The sequence below is a fragment of the Dipteris shenzhenensis genome, chromosome 20, assembly GCF_047967505.1.
Source record: "Dipteris shenzhenensis isolate YYH24624 ecotype China chromosome 20, Dip_SZ_1.0, whole genome shotgun sequence".
Lineage (NCBI taxonomy): Eukaryota > Viridiplantae > Streptophyta > Polypodiopsida > Gleicheniales > Dipteridaceae > Dipteris > Dipteris shenzhenensis.
Genome location: NC_141615.1, coordinates 4,535,103 through 4,558,191, shown reverse-complemented (window position 1 = coordinate 4,558,191; position 23,089 = coordinate 4,535,103). Strand labels below are relative to the sequence as shown.

Here is a 23,089-nt window from a genome sequence, read left to right as displayed (position 1 = left end):
ACCTCCATTCCATTCTTCTCAGCATCCACAGCTTCATAGTATCTATTAACAAGATTTTGCATTTTGGACCATAACACTGCCTTCTCTTCTGTGTGTCCTTCTAAAGTCGAATACAGGTCCATATGTGCAAGCCAATTATTCGCTGCTGTCCCCATAGCAAAGCTGCATACACAAAGTAGATAGAGTTAGGGTGCTAAATGTAAGTTAGGGTGCATACACAAACTTTTCTTTCTTCGTTCTACCTTGGCTTGAATCTTGCTTTGAGATAGGCTTCAAAATGTTTTTCCTGAAATTGTGAAGCATTCCATCCCCCAACTAAAGATGTCTTCTTCTTGGTACCCACATTCTGCCAAACGTTTGACGGAGCAAAGTACTTCACCAACTGAAATAAATACATTAAAAAATATAGTGTATGTTTTAGGTTGTTGAATATCACAATAGATCCCATAAAAACAAACAAAAGCTTGCTTTAAAATTAACTAACATATTGATGTCTTATGTTTTTGTGCACTGACCAAATATTCTAGCAGAGCTCTCACTCTTTATTCCATAAGCTAAATGCCTCTATAGTAGCATATCTAGGTTGAGCACCAATACAGAAACATTGGTCTCAACTAGTACAGTAACAAGAGGCCACCACAAGCCACATCCACACATAGCCCCGTTAGGGTTCTATCTCTAAGCTCATGCAAGTACAGCCCCACTTGACATCAAGCCCATCATGATCTCCCCCTTTTTTGGGGCCCTATCTTATCTATCTGACCAAACTTGGCATTGGATATGATTTCATATGATGATGATGATGATGGTGGTGATGTTCCGACTATGTAGCACTTAGATAAAGCATGGGTGATGATGCTCAATTAATAGCTCCACCATTTTAGTGATGATGATGACGATGATGATGATGACATCGGGCCTGCTGTTCTCCTGCTCCACCCGCTAGCCTCCCCTCCCGCTCTCCTGCGCCCCTTGCTCGCTGCCCACAACAGCTCCACCCCCTCCTCTTCGCCTAGCCTCGCCTACAGCTCTCTCCGTCCCCGCCTAACCTCGCCTGCAGCTCCCTCCCTTCCCGCCTGCAACGCTAGCAGCTCCTTCGTCCACTGCCTCCTCCGCCCCTCCGCTCCTGCTCCTGCTCCTTCCCCCCTACCCCTCCGCTCCTGCTCCTCCCCCCCCCCCCCCTCCGTCCACTGCCTCCTCACCTACAGCCCCTCCGTCCACTGCCTCCCCGCTTGTAGCTCCTTCGCCGCTACCTTCCCTCTTCCCCGCTTCTGCTCCACCCTCCCTCTTTGCCTCCCCTGCCTAGCCTCGCCACCCTCCCTCTTCCCCGCCTCCTACTCCCTCCATTGAGCTCATTGAGCTCTCCGGCTCCCCACCTCGTTTCAGCCTCCTAGGGGTTCCTCCGTGTCAAGGGAAAGGGGGGGGTACATGCTCCCGCTTCCTCTCCCGCTCCTGCAATAAGACTAAGACCTACACCGAACACGGGTCGAACGAAATGGAGAAAGGTGGCAAACATACAAATAAAGCCGCCAAGAAAGACAACAACAAAGCCAAGAAACAAACTGAAACTCGAAGATGTGAACACATACTACAACCGCAGTGGACTCGCAATGGACAGCAAAGCAAAGGCGGGACCCACCTCTGCCTCAGCTTCAATCACAACTTCAACTTTGGCTTCAGTCTCAATCTCGGTCTCAACTACATCCTCATCCTCAATCTCAGCGCCAACCCCAGCTTCAGCTTCAGAGTCAGCTCTAGTTCCAATTTCAGTTTCACTTTTAGCTCCACTTACGCCCACAACCTCTACAGTTACAGCTACTGGCTCTGATATACCCCTACCCATAACATCGATTGCTCCACCCTCCCCTAGGATAGAGGGGTTGCCACTGACACCATCTCTCCCTTCTTCTCCCACTACAGTTCTCTCTCCGATTATGACACCTATTTTGGAGGGGTCATACATTGTTCCGCACTAGTCGATCTTTCTCTCTCCTCTACCTCTCAGTCAGCCCACGCTCCCACACCCTGCTGGAATCGCCTCCTCCACGCCACTATCATCTCCATACTGCATCCATCTCACCCAGTCATCACCCAGCCTCCAGTCTCATCCTCACACTTTCAGGCCACAAACCTTTCAGTTTCCGTTAAAGCACGAACGAGCTGACCCATTAGAGGCTTGGAACTACTTGCTGATGGAGGTCAAGAGCATCCAAGATGCACGAGAGGGAGCTGTCACGCTTCGCACAGGAGCAGACATGCTTCATCCAAGAGCAATCTCAAGCTATCCGAGTCCAAGCTGATCTTATTCAGGGGCTCAGACAGGAGATCTCACAGCTCCGACAGGTGGTCACTGCTATACGTACAATCCCAAGGAGCACCCCAGTTGTGGAGGCACATATTGCAAGCATGCAATCTGCCATCGAGGAGACGTCCAGATGGATCAACGAAGCCAAACGGTAACCTACAAGGGTAACCGTTTCGGCTATCCTCCTAGAGCAGCAGCAGAGAGCTAGCAAGACTCGCAACATCAGAGTACGTGGGATTCCCCGCACTGACGCTACACCAATGGTAGATGCACAAGCCTTCGTAACCACTATCCTAGGGACGACTGAGCAAAGGATGGTGGACTTAGATGACATGCCTATTACTTGTTCCACCTGGATGGGGGCATTTTCCAGATTGGGCATTCCTTTGTAGGTGATTGCTTTACGTAACACACATGAGGATGCCCTAGTCTTTGATGTTTCTTCGGGGGGCAGGTTGTCCAAGTCCACAGACGATATATTGTTGGAGGTACCGTTTCAGCCAGTCAGGATAGTGAGCTTCATGGAGCATGGCTCTCTTTCACAGTGGTACTTGGATCCTGACCTTGGATCCTGACCCGCTACTCATTGCCCTGGGCTCATGGAGACTGTGGCTCTACGGAGGTGTCCCAATTCAGTTTTTGCGATGGGACCCTGGGGAATGGGAGTGGATAGATGAAGGGCACCGACAGAAGGGCATCCCCTTCTTTCGTTACACGGTCAGTAATGCCAGGAAATTCCAGCTCAGCTGTAGGGGTTGGAGGCCCACCAGAGCTCCTCATTGGGAGAATTTTCAGAATTCTGCAGACTTGCAGAAATTTTTTTGGCAGAGGCTCTGGAAATCCCACCGGAGTAGAAAAATCACTCTCTTCTTTTCGTGGTGGGATAGCCGTGAACAATGTGGAGATCCAGGTTCGGGGCTGACCCTACTTACCCTCGTTGCCTTTCTGCTTCGGAGACAGTACAACACTGCCTTTGGGATTGCAGATAGGAGAATCATATGGAAGGGCATTGCAAGACTTTTCAGTACTTTTGTTCGCCTCCCTTTCTATATGACCTGAGGATCAGTGGCTTGGCTCACTCTTTCAGGGCCCCATGTTTTCTTTGAGAGACATGACTCGTCTTGGGCTCTTCACATCCAACGACACCTTGTGGAGTCGTGCTCTTTAGAGGATGTTCCGGCCACTCTCTTCAGGGCTGATCATTCCTCGGTTGACTCTCCATGGGAGGTTTTAGCTAGCATTGCAGCATGGCACATTTGGAGAGCCAGATGCACTGAGGCTATAAAGGGTTCTCAGGTTCACCCCTCTGAGACCTTGGCCAGTACTTGGACAGATACGGTACACACTCTGATGGCCATATGGGCGACCATGCAGGGATCCTCTCGAGCAGCCTCCTCCACGAGAGTTTTTTTTCTCACGGATTGGAGAGACTCTCCCTTCCTTGTTGAGACTTCTACAGGGTTGAGTTGGCATTTTCAGCCTCAACCTTGGTTTCTTTCTACCTCATTCTTCTGAGGTTTTTTTTATTACATGCTTAGCATGTTGCATTTCCACACAGAGCTTGCTCTAGCGAGTTTCTTTCTTACTTAATAGAAGTCTCTTTTTTGCCAAAAAAAAAAAAGAGCAACACGACAGGCCAGTTTCAGGCGGGATCATGGGACCATGGATCATATTCTCGCGCTCAGATGTATCATTGAGGAGACAAGGGCACGGAAAAAGAGGGTTTACTCTTGCTTTGTGGATTTCCGCAAGGCATTTGACACCGTTCCGAAAGCCCGTCTCATACAATGCCTACAGACAGGATCTGGATGGACAGACGAGATCATGAGCACTATCGGGATCAAACAAGGGTGCCCACTATCACCTACCCTATTTGGCCTCTACATCGACGAGCTCGAGACAATGATGCAGGCACAGAGTGGGGTAGGTTGCTCTCTCGCGGGCACGCTTATCCGGATACTACTTTATGCATATGACGTGGCTCTCTCGTCTTTCTTAGCAGAGGAGCTCCAGAGACACCTTGACACACTACAGTCCTTTTGTGAGTATCATGATTTGAAGGTTAACTTAAGTAAAACCTTTTTTATGATCTTGAATACATCTTGAGCCGTCATGCGCCATTTCATATTTGATGGGTCCCCTGTGTAGGTAGTTTCATCAAACACTTATCTTGGGATCGTCTTTTCCAGACCCATCTTCACCATGAGACCTGCGATGCATGCACGCCTAAGCAGCAGATATGCTTCATTGGCTAGACTAGAGAGACAGTGTCTTTTAGGATCCACGGACCAAAGGGTTGCTTTTTGACTCCTTGGTCTGCCCAACAGGGATGTATGGCAGTCCATGTTGGGGGCTAGACTTGTCGAAAACAGAGTGGGCCAAGGTGGAGCGGCTGCAGGTTCTCATATTATCACGGATGATCCGTGGTAAGCCATCCGTCCCTCACCAAATCATTCGGGCGGAGTTTGGTTCACCCCCATTACAGCTACATGCAACATTTCAAGTCATTACGTATCTATACCGAGTCAGGAGTATGGGGATTACACATCCAGGCGTAGCAAGATACCATGGCTAGCACTGTCCTCTTCTATGGGACTTGCAACAGGGAGAGACCAGAGGTGCTAGTATGCACGCACAAGAGAGATGGTTTGAAAGACTAGAGCTCCACATGGACAGACTACCTCCTTTCCAATATAGCATGGATGCTCCTTTCTCTCCCCTCCTATCACACGAGGTCAACCAGGTTATCTGTGAGGATCTACTACAGCTACACACAATGATCTTCTAGTGAAGCTAGGCTTCTACAAAGATCACTTCTTACATATCACAGTAGAGGGTTTCATTGTTCCACCAGGATACACGCAGATTCACCTACCCCACTCGCTGAGGATCTCTCTTGAGCAGTTCCAGGTCTCTTTACTCAAACTTCGTATCAAGAGCGCCAGAGCAGAACGGTTACAAGGAGAGGCGCATATGCACTGTGTGACATGCAGGAGGTTGAGACACAGGAGCATTTCATCTTCAGGTGTCCTATTTACTATGAGATTCGAGGGCGTTTCTACTCCCTCTTCAGAGATAGTTATGGGGTTTTGGCACATTTCCTCTCCCACACAGACCAGCGATGTTTGGCTGGTTTCATTCATGAGGTGCTCAAACACCGCGATAGGATACTCCGAGCATGGAGACAAGAGCAGACTTCTTCCTCGACTAACACCTCTCAGAGCTCTATCACGGAGTTCTTTCAGCCAGATCACATACACCCCCACGAGGCGATACCTCGACATGACCGTGACCCAGAGCCTGTGACCCCACAGCTCAGACAGAGGGTTGACTCACATATCATACTTGGGGACATCCCCTCCTTGTTTAGGATCGGAGCCTGACCGACGGGGGTCACAGTGGCCCTGGTTAGACGCAAAGCTACGACTAGGAGACGTACCAGGACTGCACCCTTGGGGGGGCGACAGCGCTCTATTGCTGGCCTCATGCCTCCACTTCCACAACCTCATCCATCCTGATATCCTGCTGCTAATAGATCAGGAGCTCTCCACCAAGACACAATTCTACCGTCACAATTTCCTGAATGTCTCAGAGGATGGATTCATCGTCAGACCCTATATCTCGAGGACAGAAGAGTCTCACATACGCTAAGGATCGCCATTGGGTAGATGCGGGTTACATCCCATCACTTGAGGATTGAGACAAGGAGAGCAGCATGTATACCTAGAGAGCAGCGGACCTGCACGCTATGCACACTGGGAGTTGCTGAGGAACACTTTCTTTGCACCTGCCCGGCCTACTACGAGATCCGGGGACAGAATAGCTTCGACCCACTATCACGCTTGATCCATTTTCATGACCAGGTCTGTATTGGGCCGACACAAGGAGACCTTGCTACGACAGATCAGAGAGCACCAGGAGGCGATCACACCACAATATGCAGAGGCTGACCACAGACAATGGCACGTCACACATTTTTATGCATTCGAGTCAGCTCCAGGACACAGTGGGGTGGAGGAGGAGGAGGTAGCTGCTATGCGGGCATCTTGGATTACCGAGAGAGGACTACAGAGGCCACCCACGACACGGAGACCGCCCAAAGAACACTCGATTGAGGTTTGCCCTATCACATCTTTCCTCAGAGGGGACCGCCCGCCGAGACAAGGGGTTCACTCTGAACATAGCTCAACAGGTTGATATATTTATTTATTTGTGTACTTGTTTTTGTTTGAGCCAGTGAGCTCTGTTTATTTCAAAGGGTCCTAGCGCGCCCTTTGCCTCAGCCCCTTGTGGCTTGTATGAGTTTTTCTCTTTGGTGTCACTTTGTCCCATAGGACCGCGAGGCCTTCTGTGGACGTTAATCTCTCTCTCTCTCTCTCTCTCTCTCTCTCTCTCTCTCTCTCTCTCTCTGTGGGACACAAAGCCATGGAACAGGCAGGCTACAATGGATCACATCTTAACATTGAGGGCTGTCATTAGTGAGGCCCAAGCACAGAGGCAGAGGGTTCATTGTTGCTTTTGTGGATTTACGCAAATCCTGTGAACTCAGGTTCTTGAAGGACCGAGCAAGCAAGCAATAATTGATGAGGTGATAAAAACCTGGAAGGCTTTCCCCCCTACCCTCCAGCTAGTTCTACGGTTAAAGATTTAGTTCATCTGAAGTACATACAGTTAGAAAAGAAGTAACTGTAAAGTTTGATGCAAAGATAAATAAAGCGGATATTTTGGAAGAGATCAATGAACATGCAGGTAGACATGATAATGCTTTGAAGATCAGAATTGGGAGACTCCCTAAAGGATGCTCCAGAGAGGAGGACTCCCTTAGTGACACTATAGCACATGCTAAAGCAGCCATGCCTAATGTTGATTGGACGGTTGACAAGGACGAGGATGATGAAGATGAAGCTAGGGCAACCAATATCCTACATCTAAAGGTCATGCTATTATTACACTCAGCTCACAAGATCTATCTATCGAACTTCTCCGACAATCTTACAAGTTAAGAGGCACCACGATATGGATAGCTAAGAAGTTCGCACGAGCTCAACTAAAGAATAAGGCAACGGCATTAGTCAAGGTCAAGGCTGCTAGGAAGGACTGAAAATGGGAAGTATTTCGCGAAAGCATAGCAATCGTTGAAGAGTTTAAATCCAAATGGAAAGACTCTCGGTTTGAAACTGATGTATGGCTGATTATGTTTTCAGACTATTATGTAGGAACTCTAAATAACTGGAGTTACTATTTTGCACTCCTTGGGAGCTGCAATGTGTCCTCCCTAAGATGTACTTGGCTTTTGTTGTCCCATAGACCTGTTGGTCTTCCATGAACATTAATAGACTCTCTCTCTCTCTCTCTCTCTCTCTCTCTCATACATATGTATTTAGGAGAGGATATGACCAGATTCTCTAAAGAGAATGCAATTAAAATCTCTCAAGAGAGTTTAATGCATGAACTGGATCAATGCAAGGCATCACAACCATGAGAGAGACCCCATGTGGACGGAAGAAGGGGAAGAGGACTATGAAGAAAGAAGAGGCTGGAAAAGGACATCAAAAGATGAGGGGAAATCACTCATATTGGAAAACGACTGCTCATGCTATGTGGATGCTTTGGGGTACAAATCTATAATGGTCCATTGAATTATCAGGATATACATGCAAGACAACACAAGGGTCAAGTGTAGTTGATTAGGCGATCACAAGCCCACATACAATACACAATTGATTTTATCAATATTGGGGAGGAATCCCTTGAGTTTGACCACAGGGCAATGTCTAAAGGAATATTGGGGACAAATAATGCCATGAAAAAACAAAGGTTAAGAATGGATCACAAAAGGTCTCATATTTATGAAAGGATAATAGAGGCGGCAATGGCATAGGGTTAGATGCTTTCTACATGCCATGAAATGAGCAAATACATAACAAAGATGTTCCTGTCAACAGCCCAAACGTGCTTCACTACAAGTAGGGGAAGAAGTACAGAAGGGCCATGTGGTATGACCGGGACTGTAAACATGCAAACACAACAGAGAAAGAAGACAAAGCACGAACATATAAACAGGTAGCAAGGAAAAAAAAGTGATATTTGTCAAGAACAAACAGCTTCAGAGTTTTGAGGAGCTAAAACAAAATTCCAAAAGTTCTTTAAAAATTAGATGCCATTAAACCTCAAGAGAGGAAAGCACAATGGGAAGACATGATCCGGTTTGTTAAAAGCCTATACGAAAAGGATGGGGAAGAGAAAGTCAACCACAATTATACTATCAAGGCAGCTAATAGAATCATGACTGAAAAAGACGTGGATAAAAGCTTGAAAAGGCTACCTAATGGAAGGGCTCCAGACACAAGGGCTGGTCGCAGAAATATTAGTATGGGGAGGAGAGAAGACAAAGAAAATGCTTACCAAGATGACGAATATGGCTCTCAAAGGAGGATTTCCTCAAAATGGCAGCTTACTAGGACTATACCAATCCATAAAGGGGGGGATAGTATGATGGCAAAGAATTATCGGACAATCATGCTGAGCAGTCTTATGGCAAATTTCTATGCTTTGTCCTTGAGCAACACGTGAACAAATGGGCCGAGGAAAAGAGATTCAGGACCCATCTCAAGCAGGATTTTGTCCCAAGAACTTATGACTTGGTTGCAGCAAGGAAGGCAGACGATTTGGTATTCTTTACCAAGAAAAGGAGAGCCTAAAACCAGCAATGGCATTCAGACAACTTGCAAACCTGCCAGTTCTCATAGCTCATCCCATCTATTTGTACCAGCAGGGTAGGTTGCTGCCATTTACCACTACAATGCTAGGAGCGGCCTCACAGAAAACATGTTCCATTGTCAACCTGCAGTTCATCCTATTGTAGCTGATTGTTACCATCGTGAGGGGCCTACGAAAATGTTCTAGCATCATATTCTGTGCACCACATCACATCTTCTAACGTCCTATGAAATGGTTGAGGTTTGTACCGAACAACATGTGCTCAACTGGAGACTTTGTGAATGATCTTCTTGGCATCTTCTTGTCCTTAATCTCCTTTTGCATTGGGCGACAGGCTTTGCATTTGTATACATGCATGACGAGCGCGATGTGGAAGATGCTATACAAGATTTGAACAACACCGAGTTTGGACGACAGAGACGCCGTCTCCGTGTTGAGTGGTCAAAGGTTTAATATATTTGCCTGATTTGAGTGCGCAATTATAAGTGAATTGAGACGGAGTTGTTTCAATGTGTATGTTTCAATTAATATATTTGCCTGATTTGAGTGCGCAATTATAAGTGAATTGAGACGGAGTTGTTTCAATGTGTATGTTTCAATTCGTCATTTTGCAATTTTACCAGTGTTTACCTTCCAGCATGATAGCAAGGAGATGGCATCATTAAGCCGCATGAGGATGCCTTGAGGAGCATTACAAAGCAAAGACCAACAACACCCTTTTTGTTATGAGCTTCCATCCTTTTTGGACACAAGAACACATGATCTAGAAAGGCATCCTGAACCTTACAAGAACCTTATGCAAGTACGGATTCAAAAAAAAAAAAACCTTTTCTCCAATATGAGACACAAGAGGAAGCCACAAAGGCACTAGAATGTACAAACATGAGGTAGTTTTTTGTTGCCCATCTACTGATGCTTTGAGACATTCAAAAGCTTTTATGAGACCTCTTGGAGTCCCTCAGTTTTGCTTGCTTGGTCATGAAGGTTAGATTTGATTTCTCTAAGACGATCAACACCATGAATTTGTTATGATAGGCACCTATGATGGCCCCTCAAAATGTATGTCATGGGATGTGAAGAGTTACTCCTTGAACCACCACATGGCTATGATGGAATCCTGAAACTAGGCGTCACCCTCAGCTTTAGGAACATTTGTATCTAAGCTTTTCAAGCACAGAAACTCACCTAGACATAAAGGTAGTTTCTGTTATTACCCTCCCCTTTGAGGGAGGAGTCTTTATGTATGTAAGGTTTTGTATTGTTTCAGGTCCCATAGGCCGATTTTTGGTCTTCAGAGGACAATAATATCTTCTTCTTCTTCTTCTTCTTCTTCTTCTTCTTCTCCTCTCTCTCTCTCTCTCTCTCTCTCTCTCTCTCTCTCTCATTGTTGCAGGCCACAAGCCCCATTCATGCCCTATAGCAGCACACATTGTTGCCGCACCCAATATCGGACCGCCCCCCCCTGACTTATGAGGGCCACCTCAAGCCCTGGGGGCTGGCTGCAAACTAACAACGCCACCTAGAACCACAAAAACAATCATTCAGCATTCAAAAAAATCAAGGAGAGAGAAACCAAGAAGCCACCTGCTGGGACCTTCTAAACACAAAGACACAATTCTACAAAGAACCAGGTCAAACGTCAACAAACTGCCAACAACGATACATGCTCTGAAAAACAGCAAAGGGGAAAAAGGAGGTGTCAATTTCACACGAGACTGTACTGAAGATACATGGGAAAAACTCGCTCTGGATAATGCTGTGACAGTATCCTTAGCAGGAGGGCCACCTAAAAATAGTGCTGAAGTCATCACACACCTCAACAAAATCTACTTTGTATCCATTGAGAAAATAGAGAACTTGAAAGCTACAAATGAAGGGACATGTGGAGAGGGGAGCATCACTCTAACACTAGGAACAGAATGGAAAGATGGAAAGCATAATGAAAATGGAAAGAAAGTACAAGTGCAAGGCAATCATAACCGAAATACTCACATGAATAGATAGCTTGATGTTGACTGATATGAAAAGACTCAAGACTAGTACAAGACTATATAGTGTGATCCTCTAGACTCTAGAAAGTCACAATGCATATGGGATAATCTCCCATATGACAAGTGGCACTATCTAGGACTAACTAGACTATAAAATAAGTCCTAGGTTCCTAGGACACACAAATACAATCACTTTGACTTCATATTCCAACTGCCCCCCATGAAGGAAAGGTGAGGGACTACTAGAATGAAGCCAAAAACAGAACATGACAATGATGGAGTCTACTACTCTGTGCACCCCAAGTAGCTCAGACCCTCAAATGAAGCATGGCTACCTAACCAACACATCGGTCTAGGGAATGCACCAACATCCTAGAACTCAGCCAAGCCTAATACACAGACCCATCAAAGCCAATAGAAAGGCTCCCACAATACATCCCCCTCCTGACTCCATAACAGAATGGTGGGGAGTCAGACGCGAAAAATAAAAAAGATTACAATCGTTTTTGGAGGACAATCCAAGGCTGTGAACATTTATTGACTCAATGACAGACGACTCATTATTACAAGCATTTGTGGGGGACTACCCAAGGCAGAGTACCCAAGCACATCAAGCTTACGCAGGAAAATAAATAAATCTCCCAAGCTGGAATATGTTCCCCGTGTAGCTGTCGCACACAAGTGTGCACATTCATGCATGCCGATGAAGGTGTTGATGAAGTCCTTGGCAAGAATGCCCTCGAATGATATGTCGATGAAATCCATGGGAGCAGCTGCGTAGGGCAATCATCCCATGACTCTCAAAACGTCGAGTGCAGAGGCACCAATATCGGAGTAAAAGACCTTAATTTGGGTCAATCTTGCTTGATGTAGCAAAATCGCCAAATGTTTACATGGTACAGGATTCAATTCTGATTAGGAAGAATGAAATTCAGAAAAGCCCCAAAATTTTGAGGAGCTAGTGCATCAAATATGTCATCAATAAGAGGAGAAGAGGGCAAAATCAAGAAGAGAGAAGCTGAAGGTAATCAACTTCAACTGGGCGACATTTTATGCTTTCAAGGGGGAGCTTCAATCCCAACGGTTCCTTCAACAGAGATGCACAACTTCAAGTGTTACGTGTATGAATGTTTTCTCATGAACAGTATCTGAAATGTACGCTCGTGGAGTACACAGATAACCTGTAGAACTTGTGCTGGAAATTGTGCAAAAAAATGAGTACGCTGCCCACAGAGCAATTGCTGTTGAATCTGCTATGATAAGGAGCGCCTTATTCTGAGTAACCATGCAGATTACTAGAGCAGAGATAGATGTCGGCTTGCATTTGCTTTGCAGTTGCAATCCATCTTTATTCTGCCGTCCACGCTCATCAAATGATCAATATCGATGACCCAACATCAAGCATGCCATCTGAGCTTCCCATATCTAGCCTTGAGCAAAAACATCAATGCTTAAATCTTTCCAGAGATGGTCCTGCAAAGGTTGTCGCCCGGCAAAATTGAAGCTTTCTTGGACAGGATCAAAGCTATCTCCATGAAAGACAGTAATGGACAATGGCGGGCAAAACTGGATTAGCGACCAAGACTACACAGCTGTAGCTTCAACAAGGCAGTAGTGAGAGCACCTGAGAGGAGGTGTGCGTCCACGTGGTGGATGATGACATAATCGGAGGTCCTTTTTATAGATGAGAAGATGCTCATGGCTCTCAAGACGCTCCCAATGCAAAAACGCACCGGGACCCACGACATGTCTCCCCTAGTCTTCTATGCCTTTCGAAAGCACATATTCACCCCAATCCAAGCCAAGACAAAAACGTCCAATATATTTGGATCCTACAGAAAAACCGTCTAATTCAAGGGGGGGAAACAACCTTAGCCCAAGGCTACCAGCTTGTGATAAGTTCTTGTAACTACAGCGTGAAAGGGTGATTGGAAACTAGTGACTTACCATGGTAAGCCCCATAAACTAACACAGCTTGCCTAGGCTAAGTGCACAAAATGGCCCCAAAAGTTTTGTTGAAGTACAAACCTATCCGCTTCAATGTCGTGGTTCTTACTTTTGCTCGACGGCAAGGCACACAGATAACTTAGCATCTCCTACTTGAAAAAGACATGTCTAATGTGCCTCTTGCAATGTCAATCACATGTAACTATGTCTTTCGGTTGAGAAGCTGGGTCAGCTGATCAGTTCCCTAAAGATTCCTATAAAGATCTCTCAAAATCTATAGGATCCAACCTAACTCCGTAATCATATTACATTGTTCAATACCACATACTTAAAATAGACGAAAGTTCCTTGCTTATTCAATCTTATTGCTAGAGTGACAATAAGTGATGAAGACAAAACTGCCACGCACTCTCGGCGTGGCCACAGTTTTGGGGCTCTATATAAACCACCAATAGCAGCTCAGCGATCTTGGTTATTGAGTTAGTCACAGTGTAGTTCAAGCATTCAAGCCTTTCATCCTTCCAAGCACTTCTCCTTTCCCTTTAAAAAGACCTTTGTTGACTTCAGAAAAAAACTAGGGATTGTAGAAAAAGAAAATAATTACTAAAAGCTTGTTTGAGAGAGGAGTAAAAACTGCAAGAAGTCAAACCCAAGGGCATAGCCGAAGGGAAGGAGAATGCACGCTGCAAGTTAATGTTATCGTGGATAGAGGCCATAGAAGCTAAAAAAAGAGCTGCAAAAGTTAGAGACAGACGACCGGTAGGATGCGACAGGAATTGAGCAGACAAGAAGGGGCTGTGAGCGATGCCATTGGGGGAGTAGACCTTACAAAAAGTGAGAGTGCAAGAATGGTTGGAGGGAAGAGGATGGTGTTATGAAGAGGGAAGGTGGCAGGGAGGGAACGGGAAGGCAGAAATGGGAAAGCTGTGGAGAATTGGACCTAATAAAGGGACCAAGGAGATGTGGCACATGAGTTGAACGGCAAAAGTGGGGGCTAGGTGTGGATGGGCTGTGATGATGGTTCATGGAAGCTGATCAGCACAACTGTCAAGGGCATCTAAATTCGTGAGTGGCAGTCCGACAGAGCTTTTTTTTTTTTTCAAAGAACAGTCAGACAGAGCTTTGAGGAAACAGGAGACACTTCGACAGTCTCCGTGAACTTTTCAAATGCTTTGATTCACACTGTAAGTTATTTGTAAACACTAAAAAGATGGCAAACACCATAGAATCAAATACTTTGATTCACAATGGATATTACTTGTAAACACCAAAAGCAGGTAAACAGGCAAGCTGAGGGTGTTTCTCTCTAACACTCTACCAACTAAGCAATGTACAAGTTATTGTCCAAATGGGATGCAGCACAGGCTGCTGTTTTCATCATTTCCACTTTCATATTATTTGGGCCATAAGCATACCTGTGCATTATTGCAGACCCAATACTGATCTCCATCAAGATCACTGTTTGCAATCTCATCAACAACTGATCGGGGGCCCTTCACTGAAAAAAAAATCACATACTTTCCATTCCCAATTATATTCTCGAAGTCGCTATGCCATGTTGCTTCAAACACTTTGACATCACCTGTATGTAATCCTGGAGGCTTATAAACAAGTACTTTGGGACTGTATAGTGGACCATTATCACTGCATATTCGAATGAAACAAAAAATCTTAGCAGAGGTGTGTCTCCACTTTGTAGCATTCATTTAGGACAAAGTGTTTGCAGATTTGTTTCTCCATTCATTCCCATCACAACCCCTACAAGGAGTGCTCCAGGTCATTGAAGAACTATGCTTGAAGAATGCATCAAAACTTACAGTATAACCACCACCTGGTTTCGTTCCAACTTCCCAGTCGGGTCTGCACAACCCATCAAATTGTATGTCTCAGGAATCGTTACACGTGCTTTGCTCAAGTCTTGAAGCCGGGACTTTGAGACATCCCATAATGTCTTTTTCAAATATGCCTCATGTAAGGGGATTCCTGAAAACAGCATCCTTAATGCCATCTCAAGAAGATCTCCTTGCTCTGTACTTTTGGTAAGTGCTGCATCAAATCGAGCCACTACTTTTGTCAAAGAATCTTAGTAAAAGTGTGCATTTGCAAGTAGATGTAGGTGCAAACACAGGAGCAACATGAGTGTATTTAGCTTACTTGGAATAAGTAGAAGTGTACATACATATCGGATAAGTCAACAGACAACTGGTAGGAAGAAGACGACTGAAGATGCATAAATGAATGTAATTTCAATATTGGTTTAGCAAATTTGGCTTACCAAAGCGAGAAGTAGCCAACAATGGTCTTATCTTCAACTGAAGTAAAATATCAAGAATCACCAATGCTTCATGTGAAGCAGTTTATTTCAGATGACTTCTTCAATCACTGGTGGGAAGTGCATTCATAGCCCCTTAAAATTATCTGTGAGTGCTTGAATCGCAGTACCATATTCTAAAGACCCCATTTGAAACCTACACTTGAACAATGACCCCAAACATTCGAGTCACAAGTGCTGTTGTTAGATATGGTTGTCAAAACGTTTCAGCACAAGCTGTGGCATGAAATTATTGTACAGAGTTAACTCCTATATTGGGAACAATCAATTGCAAACTCTCTGAATGCTAGCAATAACATGGAAATTGTCAAAAAGTTGGGCATAACTTCTTGTCAGAAGTTAAATGATGAGCAATGCTGTGCAAGCAAAGCGTGTGTCTTTTGCATTGAAAATGTAACAGTTCCAACCATCAAAAAAAGTTAACCACTACTGAGGGAATCAAAAGACATCAAGCTCTCATGCACCTCAGTTTGGTATTAATGCAGCTCCAACAAATAGTTTGGAAAAAGATGATATCATGATACCATGTACTCAGAAAATTTTATCCTTGATTTCAAAAAGGCCTTTGACAAAATGCCAAGACAGAAGTTATGGAAAGAATTAACAAAACTGAACATTCCCAAGGAATCGAGACGACCTATACTCAAGCCACATGAAAAGGTGATAGCTGAGCTAGGACAGCCATTAGTAGGTGGATCAAACCTGATGAAATTTCAAACTCTGTAGGCATAAACCATTGTGTTATTAAAAAGATAATTATCATTGCTTGTTTGTAGGCCAAAACATCCACAAAGGCTGAGCATGTGCTTTATCATTTTGGCCAATCTCTTTCATCTGGTAAATCCGTCATTAGCATTCACAGGCGCCCATTGGAGCAGTCATAACCTAGCCTATGTAACGTAAATTGGTTTACAAGCTTACCACAATGAATGATTCCCCATCCTTCGCATACAATGCTCCAAATCATATGTTACTTAAACAATAAAAAAGACCTACATACTAATTGCCTTTACAAGCACTCATAACCTAGCCTATGTAACGTAAACCCGTTTACAAACTTACCACAATAAATGATCCCTCATCCTTCACATACAATGCTCCAAATCATATGTTAGCTAAATGCTCAAAAAGATCGACATAGACATTACCCTAAAAAGCATGTATGCTTTCAACATCGACATTATACTTTACAAACTTACCACAATAAATGATCCCTCACCCTTTACATATGATGCTCCAAATCATATGTTAGTTAAATGCTCAAAAAGATCGACATAGACACTACCCTTACAAGCACATATGCTTTCAACATCGTAAATAGTCCAATTACTCCTAAAGCAAACCTTTTGTCTCCACCCCATCTGTATAGGTCTGAATTGCATCAGCTAGAGCATAGGAATTCTGATGCATATTTAGATCATGTGTGGCCTTGCATACCACATCAAAGCACCATGCAAAGTGTATCACCTAGCTTGCACTATGCAATCTCCTCATATTACACCATTAGGTTTAATCAAGAAGAATCCAATCCAGACTCGTTAAAAAAACAATCTTTCCCTTCTCTCTATTTCACAATATTGGGGCTATTGATCAATATCATACAGTTTTGCCTATGGAGAGGGACAAAAAGAGGTTGAATCTTTGTCAAAATGCACCTACATCTTTACAAAACCATGTCCATCCACACATGCATCGTTTTATGTCCATGTACAAAATAACTAACGGTCTTAACAAGGGTAGGCACAACTTCAAGTGGAGACCTAACCCTGTAGGAATGTGCATGCTCCAAGGAACCTTGTTTAGATCATCTTAGCCATGAAATTCATGGTTGTCCAAGTTGGGATTAGGACAATGTCTCAGGTATTAGGGTTATGGATACCATTGGAGGCCATAGTCGGTGCCACTACCTTGGGTAGCATCCCCCTTATGTATTAGGAGCAAGATTCCATTGTCTTTAGGCAAAGTTACCTCTAGCAACCATCTTGGTGATATCACACTCATGAGAGAGGCATGCAACACACATTCTTACTGTCAAGTTGTCTTTCCTCCAGTTATCCATCTTCGGAATCTATCCCACTTGAGGACAATGAAGGCCTATATGATTATGGACAAAGTAGAAACTAACCCATTTAAAATTCCTTCTAATAGTATTGGGTGCACCGTTTGATAATTGAGACGGATTTGATATATTATGATTGCATTTGAATATTTGTTCTATGTTCTTTCAAGAATATGATTAAGATTTCACAGTTCTGTGGAAGGTATCTTGAGGCTCCTAAGCCACGCTGATCATTAATTGGGATTGTGCACTTTAAATCATGCACTTACGATGCAGACCAGCTGAAAATACGAAGAATGCTGGAGATGAGCGTTAGTCTGTAAGGAAGTGGATAAAGCTGTCGCCATTCAGCCATCGCTTAAGAATTGAGTGTGTGTGGCTGTTTGGAGTGCATGGGCTTATTATTACACCACCATCACAAGATTTCTTTGCAGCTGAAAACGATGCAATCATTAGGCTCATACTAGGCCTTCTTGCCACAACTCATCATACAATATAACAATACTTGATTCAAGTGCATACATGGGACCATGGGATAGGGTAGGCACCTACTATAGATGCTAGGGTTGTTAGGAAAGATGTGGATTGACTATATATGCTGAACTACCAAATGGCAAGAACGCATCGAGCAAAAACTACCAAGTGGCAATGAGCAACGCGAGATGGAGGCCCCAAAGGTGACCTCTCCCACCAAGGACAAGTGGCAAGCATGTTGAGCTAAAACTACCAAATCACAAAGGGAAATACCAAGTGGACAGATGGATGAGCACAAATGACTTGTTAGGGAGGGCACGCCTTACCAAATGGGTGGACACGATCCCCTCGATTATTGGAGGTGTAAAGGTTGACTTGACGCCTCCAATAATCAAGGATCAGCTGAGCGAGAGGATGATAACTCTGTATCCAACAACCAAGGGGACAAAAGAGTTTGAAAATGAAATACACGTACCACCTAGTGCCAACTGCAACAATTGACCAAAAAGTGTAACTTGAAAGCATCTGAACTGACTTAGCACAATCTCTGGCATCCAATTTGTGTTAAGAAATGAAAATGGACCCACAGTAACACCTTGATAAAGCTGATTGCAATCAGTTGCCTATGGTGGAGGCGATGTGGCACACCACCAAGGCCCTGTATGTTCCAAGTGACAATCCTCATCGGCAAGAGAAGATAGGATGGAACACCTTACCCGACCCGGTGGCAGAAACAAACCTCTCCTAAGAAGGAGCCCTTCTCCAAAAGCACGTGGAAAAGAATCCTCACACCTACGGAGGGAGATGCTCTATCAATAGGAAATCCAATAACAACATCCTTGTGGAGGGCACAAGCTCCTCCTACCCTATCTCCGCCAAATTTGCCATGATAGAAAAAGAGTTCCTATGAACCAAGCCTAACACTGGAATGTGAACAATCCCCACACTCGAGGAAGGAGAAGGAGAGGAAAGCCCCTTGCCTCTAGCAATGGAAGAAGTACAAAGTGCAATAGAAGAAAGGGACTGGTCGGATAAGGGCCACGAGTCTGAATATCTGCATGAGAGCCATCACTGGTCCTATCCACGACTGGAACTGAGGTATCTCTAGCGGGAGCAAAGGCATCACGTGGCCCCTCCTCCTGACGTATGACTGATGAAACGATAAACGGTAGCCTCAATCGCAACCAAAACAAGAATGGCTCTTGCCGTAATCAAAGAAGAGGCCAGGGCACGAGAGGCGTCCTTCTAAACTGTTGGTGGAGTGATGACCCTAACTGCAACCCGACAGGGGACAGTAGGTGAAGGACGTGAGGATTGATGAAACTGATTGTGCTGCTAATGAAGGTCTAGTAGCACGCGTTGCAGGACGAGCTGGGGGTGCCAAAGGAGTGGTACGAGGAAGAGTCGCACCAGAACACTTCCTGGATCTTTATTTTTTCCTTAAGCAGTCTGTAGCGAGGTGCCCAAGGGTCCGGCAAATCATACATTGATCATGTTTTCCCACAATCTCAATCCTCTAGCAAAACAAAGATCCATCTGGGCATTGAAGCATGATGTGGTAATCCATGATGTTAGTGTCAGAGACAATCACCCTAACTCTAGGTACCCCATCTGCCTTAACCACCTCCGCTTAAGAAGAAGGCACGCCAGGGAGGGGAGGGGATCTCATGACCACTCCAAAAGAGGCTCACATAGTAGCAAGATGCCGATGGTACACCTGAGGAAGGCTGGAAAATCGGATAAAAAGAAAAAGTGACCCAACTATCCTACTCAACACGATCAAAACCCAAAGTGAAAGGTGAAAGAATAATCCTCCTAGAAGCTAGCACCAAGGGGTTGCCTTGAGCACCGAAGTTGTGGCCTCAGGAGAATTGAAAACCACCTAAAAGAAGCCTCGTCCTAGTAAGTGTACATCTAAAGGTAAGGCCGCAAGCATCCAGTCACCGGCTTGAATCTGGAAGGGTGGGACCCATGGATGCAGGCAAAGAGCAAAGTAGAACTTTCTAGATCTACATACTTTCTAAACTACTACAACTTGCTTTTGAAAATATAACTATTTTCGCGGCCGGTGGAAGTAGTCGAGGATTGACCGAGTAGGAATCAATTCGTCAATCGAGACAAAAAGGCCGACCCAAACACGGTGAAGCTCCATCAATAGAGTCCTTGCTGTGGGAGAGACTGAAAAAATATAAGTAGAAGGAAGGGAAGGACTAAAGCGCAAAGAAGGGAAGGTTGTAGGATGAGAGGACAGAAAGATGAGGGGAAGGGGGGGGCTCATCCTTTCAGCCTCCCCTCTTGCTGTCCTGCCCCCTCCCTAGCCTCTTCCTCCCCTCAGCCCCCTTCCTAGCCACTCCCCCTTGGCTAGTGTGCCACCCCCCTCCCCAGCCTCTCCCTCCCCTTGGCTGTACCTGCCCCCTAACTAGGCTAGTGTCCCACCCCCCTCCCTAGCTCCCTCTTCCCCTCCTCTCCTGTACTGCCCCCCCACTACCCTCTCTCCCCTCCTCCCTCCCTCCCTCACATCCCCCCCCCCCCCCACCTTCTTCCCCTCAACCTTCCCCTCCGCCATCGATAGAGTTTAACTAGCTCTTCCACAAATATTTGTGCTAACTCAGAACTCTTAATACTCAACCAAGTAGAGATGAATCTTGCTAGCTTGGTGAGTCTATTTGTGCTAACTCAGAATTCTTCCCAAATATAGGTCCTAATTCAAAACTCGTAACACTCACCTAGTAGAGATACCTGGTAGCTTGGTGAGTCTATCTACCACGACCCAGATAGCATCATGACCCGTGGTCATCCCACTACAGAGTACATAGAGATACTCTTTCCATCAAGAATCTCTAATGGCCTCAACATCCCTCTGATCCTATAACGTTCGGCCTTACTTAGTTCACATTGTTCACATTTGAGAGCATAATTCTCAGCATATAGTTTCATTTTGCCAACAAAAGTGCCTCTTGAAGAAATCCAAACTTGTGTATATTCAAACGTCCAACACTAGGATTATCATGACATCCAAAAATGTCATCATTCTTCGATACAGGAACTTTTCCCAATCTAAATAATAATCCATTCCTTATGGAATACTTCTAGATTACCTTCCCTTTGCTCCACTCATTTCCATACAACCAATCCTCTAGTGAGCTACTTGCTTGAACCTCTTGTCAAATCTTACCAAAGTACCTATTGACTCAGCAAGTCCCTCTAAGGGAAAGATATAGAGGAAATTTCATTCACTTATAAGCTTCTACTTAGCACATCAGCAATCCTATCAGAGGTTCCTTTTCAGTGAGTATTTCAAGATCAGACCATTGGATGAGTTCAACCCTTTAGCTTTCTGACGCCGAAGATGAGGCTAATTGAAAATATATTTCAAGGACTACAATCAGTCCATGCAATAAATAATGATCCATAAAGATAATGCCCCCAACCTTTCAAGGCATCAACTAATGTTGCGAGTTCCTTTTCCTATGTATGATATATTATTTGAGGCTCAATAAACTTTTTATTCTCCAACGCCACAATTCTTCTGTCTAGATACAATGTTAATCGAATAGCATAGTCGTTTATATATGTTTCAATCACAAAAAGTTACTAGGATCAGCAAGTAACATGTGTGCAGTAGTTACCAAAATTGTTACAATCTGAAAACTGGATCCGGTGTCTTTCCATTGCACAAGAGGACTGCACATACCCTTCTTTTTCTTGCTTCCCAACTTGCAAAAGAGGGCAATGAATCATAAGTACCTACCGCGGAGAGCCCCAGTTCTCAGTAACAAGAAGTGGGACTTACTGCATGTGTGCGGATTACAAAGGGTTGAATAAATTTACTATTAACATGGATGATTTGGTAGATCATTTGCAATAGTAATTCAAGTCGCTTCCGTAGTGCCCAGAAACGGCGTTTCTAGGCACCCGAAACGGTTCGCCATTTCCGAAACCAGAAACAATGTTTCGGACAGGCCCTTTCTTTTGGGGGGGGGGGGGGGGGGGTTTTGCAATGCCTCTGAAATTTATCAAGGAAACGTATATATAGAGCAACAATGTAAGAGCTTGTACACACCAATCCTCACCTATAGAAGCAAAAGTACTAGCGCGCACACACACACGCACGCCTCAACCACCGAGTAAGAAGTTGGAACCCCATTAGCAGGTAGGGCAGTTTTTGCTCTCCCTCTCCAACCTCTCCTCTTGCTCTCCTCTCATCCAACAACCCCCCTCTCAGCCCGTTGCCCCTCCTCCTTGCTCTCCTCTCTAGCATATCCTCCTTGCTCTCCTTGCTCTAGCATATCCTCCTTGCTCTCCTCTCTAGCATATCCTCCTTGCTCTCCTCTCCAACCTCTCCTTCTTGCTTTCCTCTCCTCCTTGCTCTCCTCAGCCGTTGCCCTCTTCTCCTTGCTCTCCTCAGTCATTGCCCTCTCCTCTCCTCCTTGTTGTCCTCTCAGGCCTTGTTGTATGACATGTATTAATAATAATTACATATATAATATATATTTTATTAACCGAAACTCCGTTTCCACCGTTTCTTCTAGTGCCCGAAACTCCGAAAACCGTTTCCCGCCCATTTTTCGTTTCCCCGTTTCCGAAACTCCTAGGAACTATGGTCACTTGCTAATGAATTCCATGCTTCAATTTTGTTTAATGGAGAAGTAATTTCATCGAACACTTGTATGGACATTACGAGTTTCTTGTAATTCCAGTTGGTCTTACAAATGCTACTCTAGAAGTTGCAACAGATGATGAATGCCTTATCATGTGTATAGCTTGGAAAGTTTGTAATAGTGCTCTTGGTTGATAGACAGATTTACAGTAAATCATTGGAAAAACAAGAGCAACAATGTAAGAGCTTGTACACACCAATGCTCAGCTATAGAAGCAAAAGTACTAGCACACACACACACGCGCGCGCGCCTCAACCACCGAGTAAGAAGTTGGAACCCCATTAGCAGGTAGGGCAGTTTTTGCTCTCCCTCTCCAACCTCTCCTCTTGCTCTCCTCTCATCCAACAACCCCCCTCTCAGCCCGTTGCCCCTCCTCCTTGGTCTCCTCTCTAGCATATCCTCCTTGCTCTCTAGCATATCCTCCTTGCTCTCCTCTCCAACCTCTCCTTCTTGCTTTCCTCTCCTCCTTGCTCTCCTCAGTCGTTGCCCTCTTCTCCTTGCTCTCCTCAGTCATTGCCCTCTCCTCTCCTCCTTGTCCTCCTCTCAAGCCTTGTTGTATGACATGTATTAATAATAATTACATATATAATATATATTTTA

At 44.8% G+C, this 23,089-nt stretch overlaps 1 protein-coding gene across 6 annotated transcripts in view; it reads right to left on the bottom strand.

Annotated features, from left to right (window-relative positions):
- Positions 1-23,089, bottom strand: part of LOC147889154 (putative RNA-dependent RNA polymerase 4) — a 154,463-nt gene that overhangs the window by 26,776 nt on the left and 104,598 nt on the right. For 5 of the 6 annotated variants that reach the window (XR_015542944.1, XR_015542946.1, XR_015542945.1 and 2 more), the window contains exons 12-15: positions 14,781-15,009; positions 14,379-14,607; positions 243-382; positions 3-162 (exon numbers count right to left, since the gene is read on the bottom strand). Coding sequence is in view for 2 of the 6 variants with exons in the window: in XM_087391960.1 (XP_087248086.1) it covers positions 3-162; positions 243-382; positions 14,379-14,607; positions 14,781-15,009 (758 nt within the window). In the remaining 4 variants the exon portion in view is untranslated. The remainder of the gene's footprint in view (positions 1-2; positions 163-242; positions 383-14,378; positions 14,608-14,780; positions 15,010-23,089) is intronic. The other variant, XR_015542947.1, reaches the window with a different exon arrangement.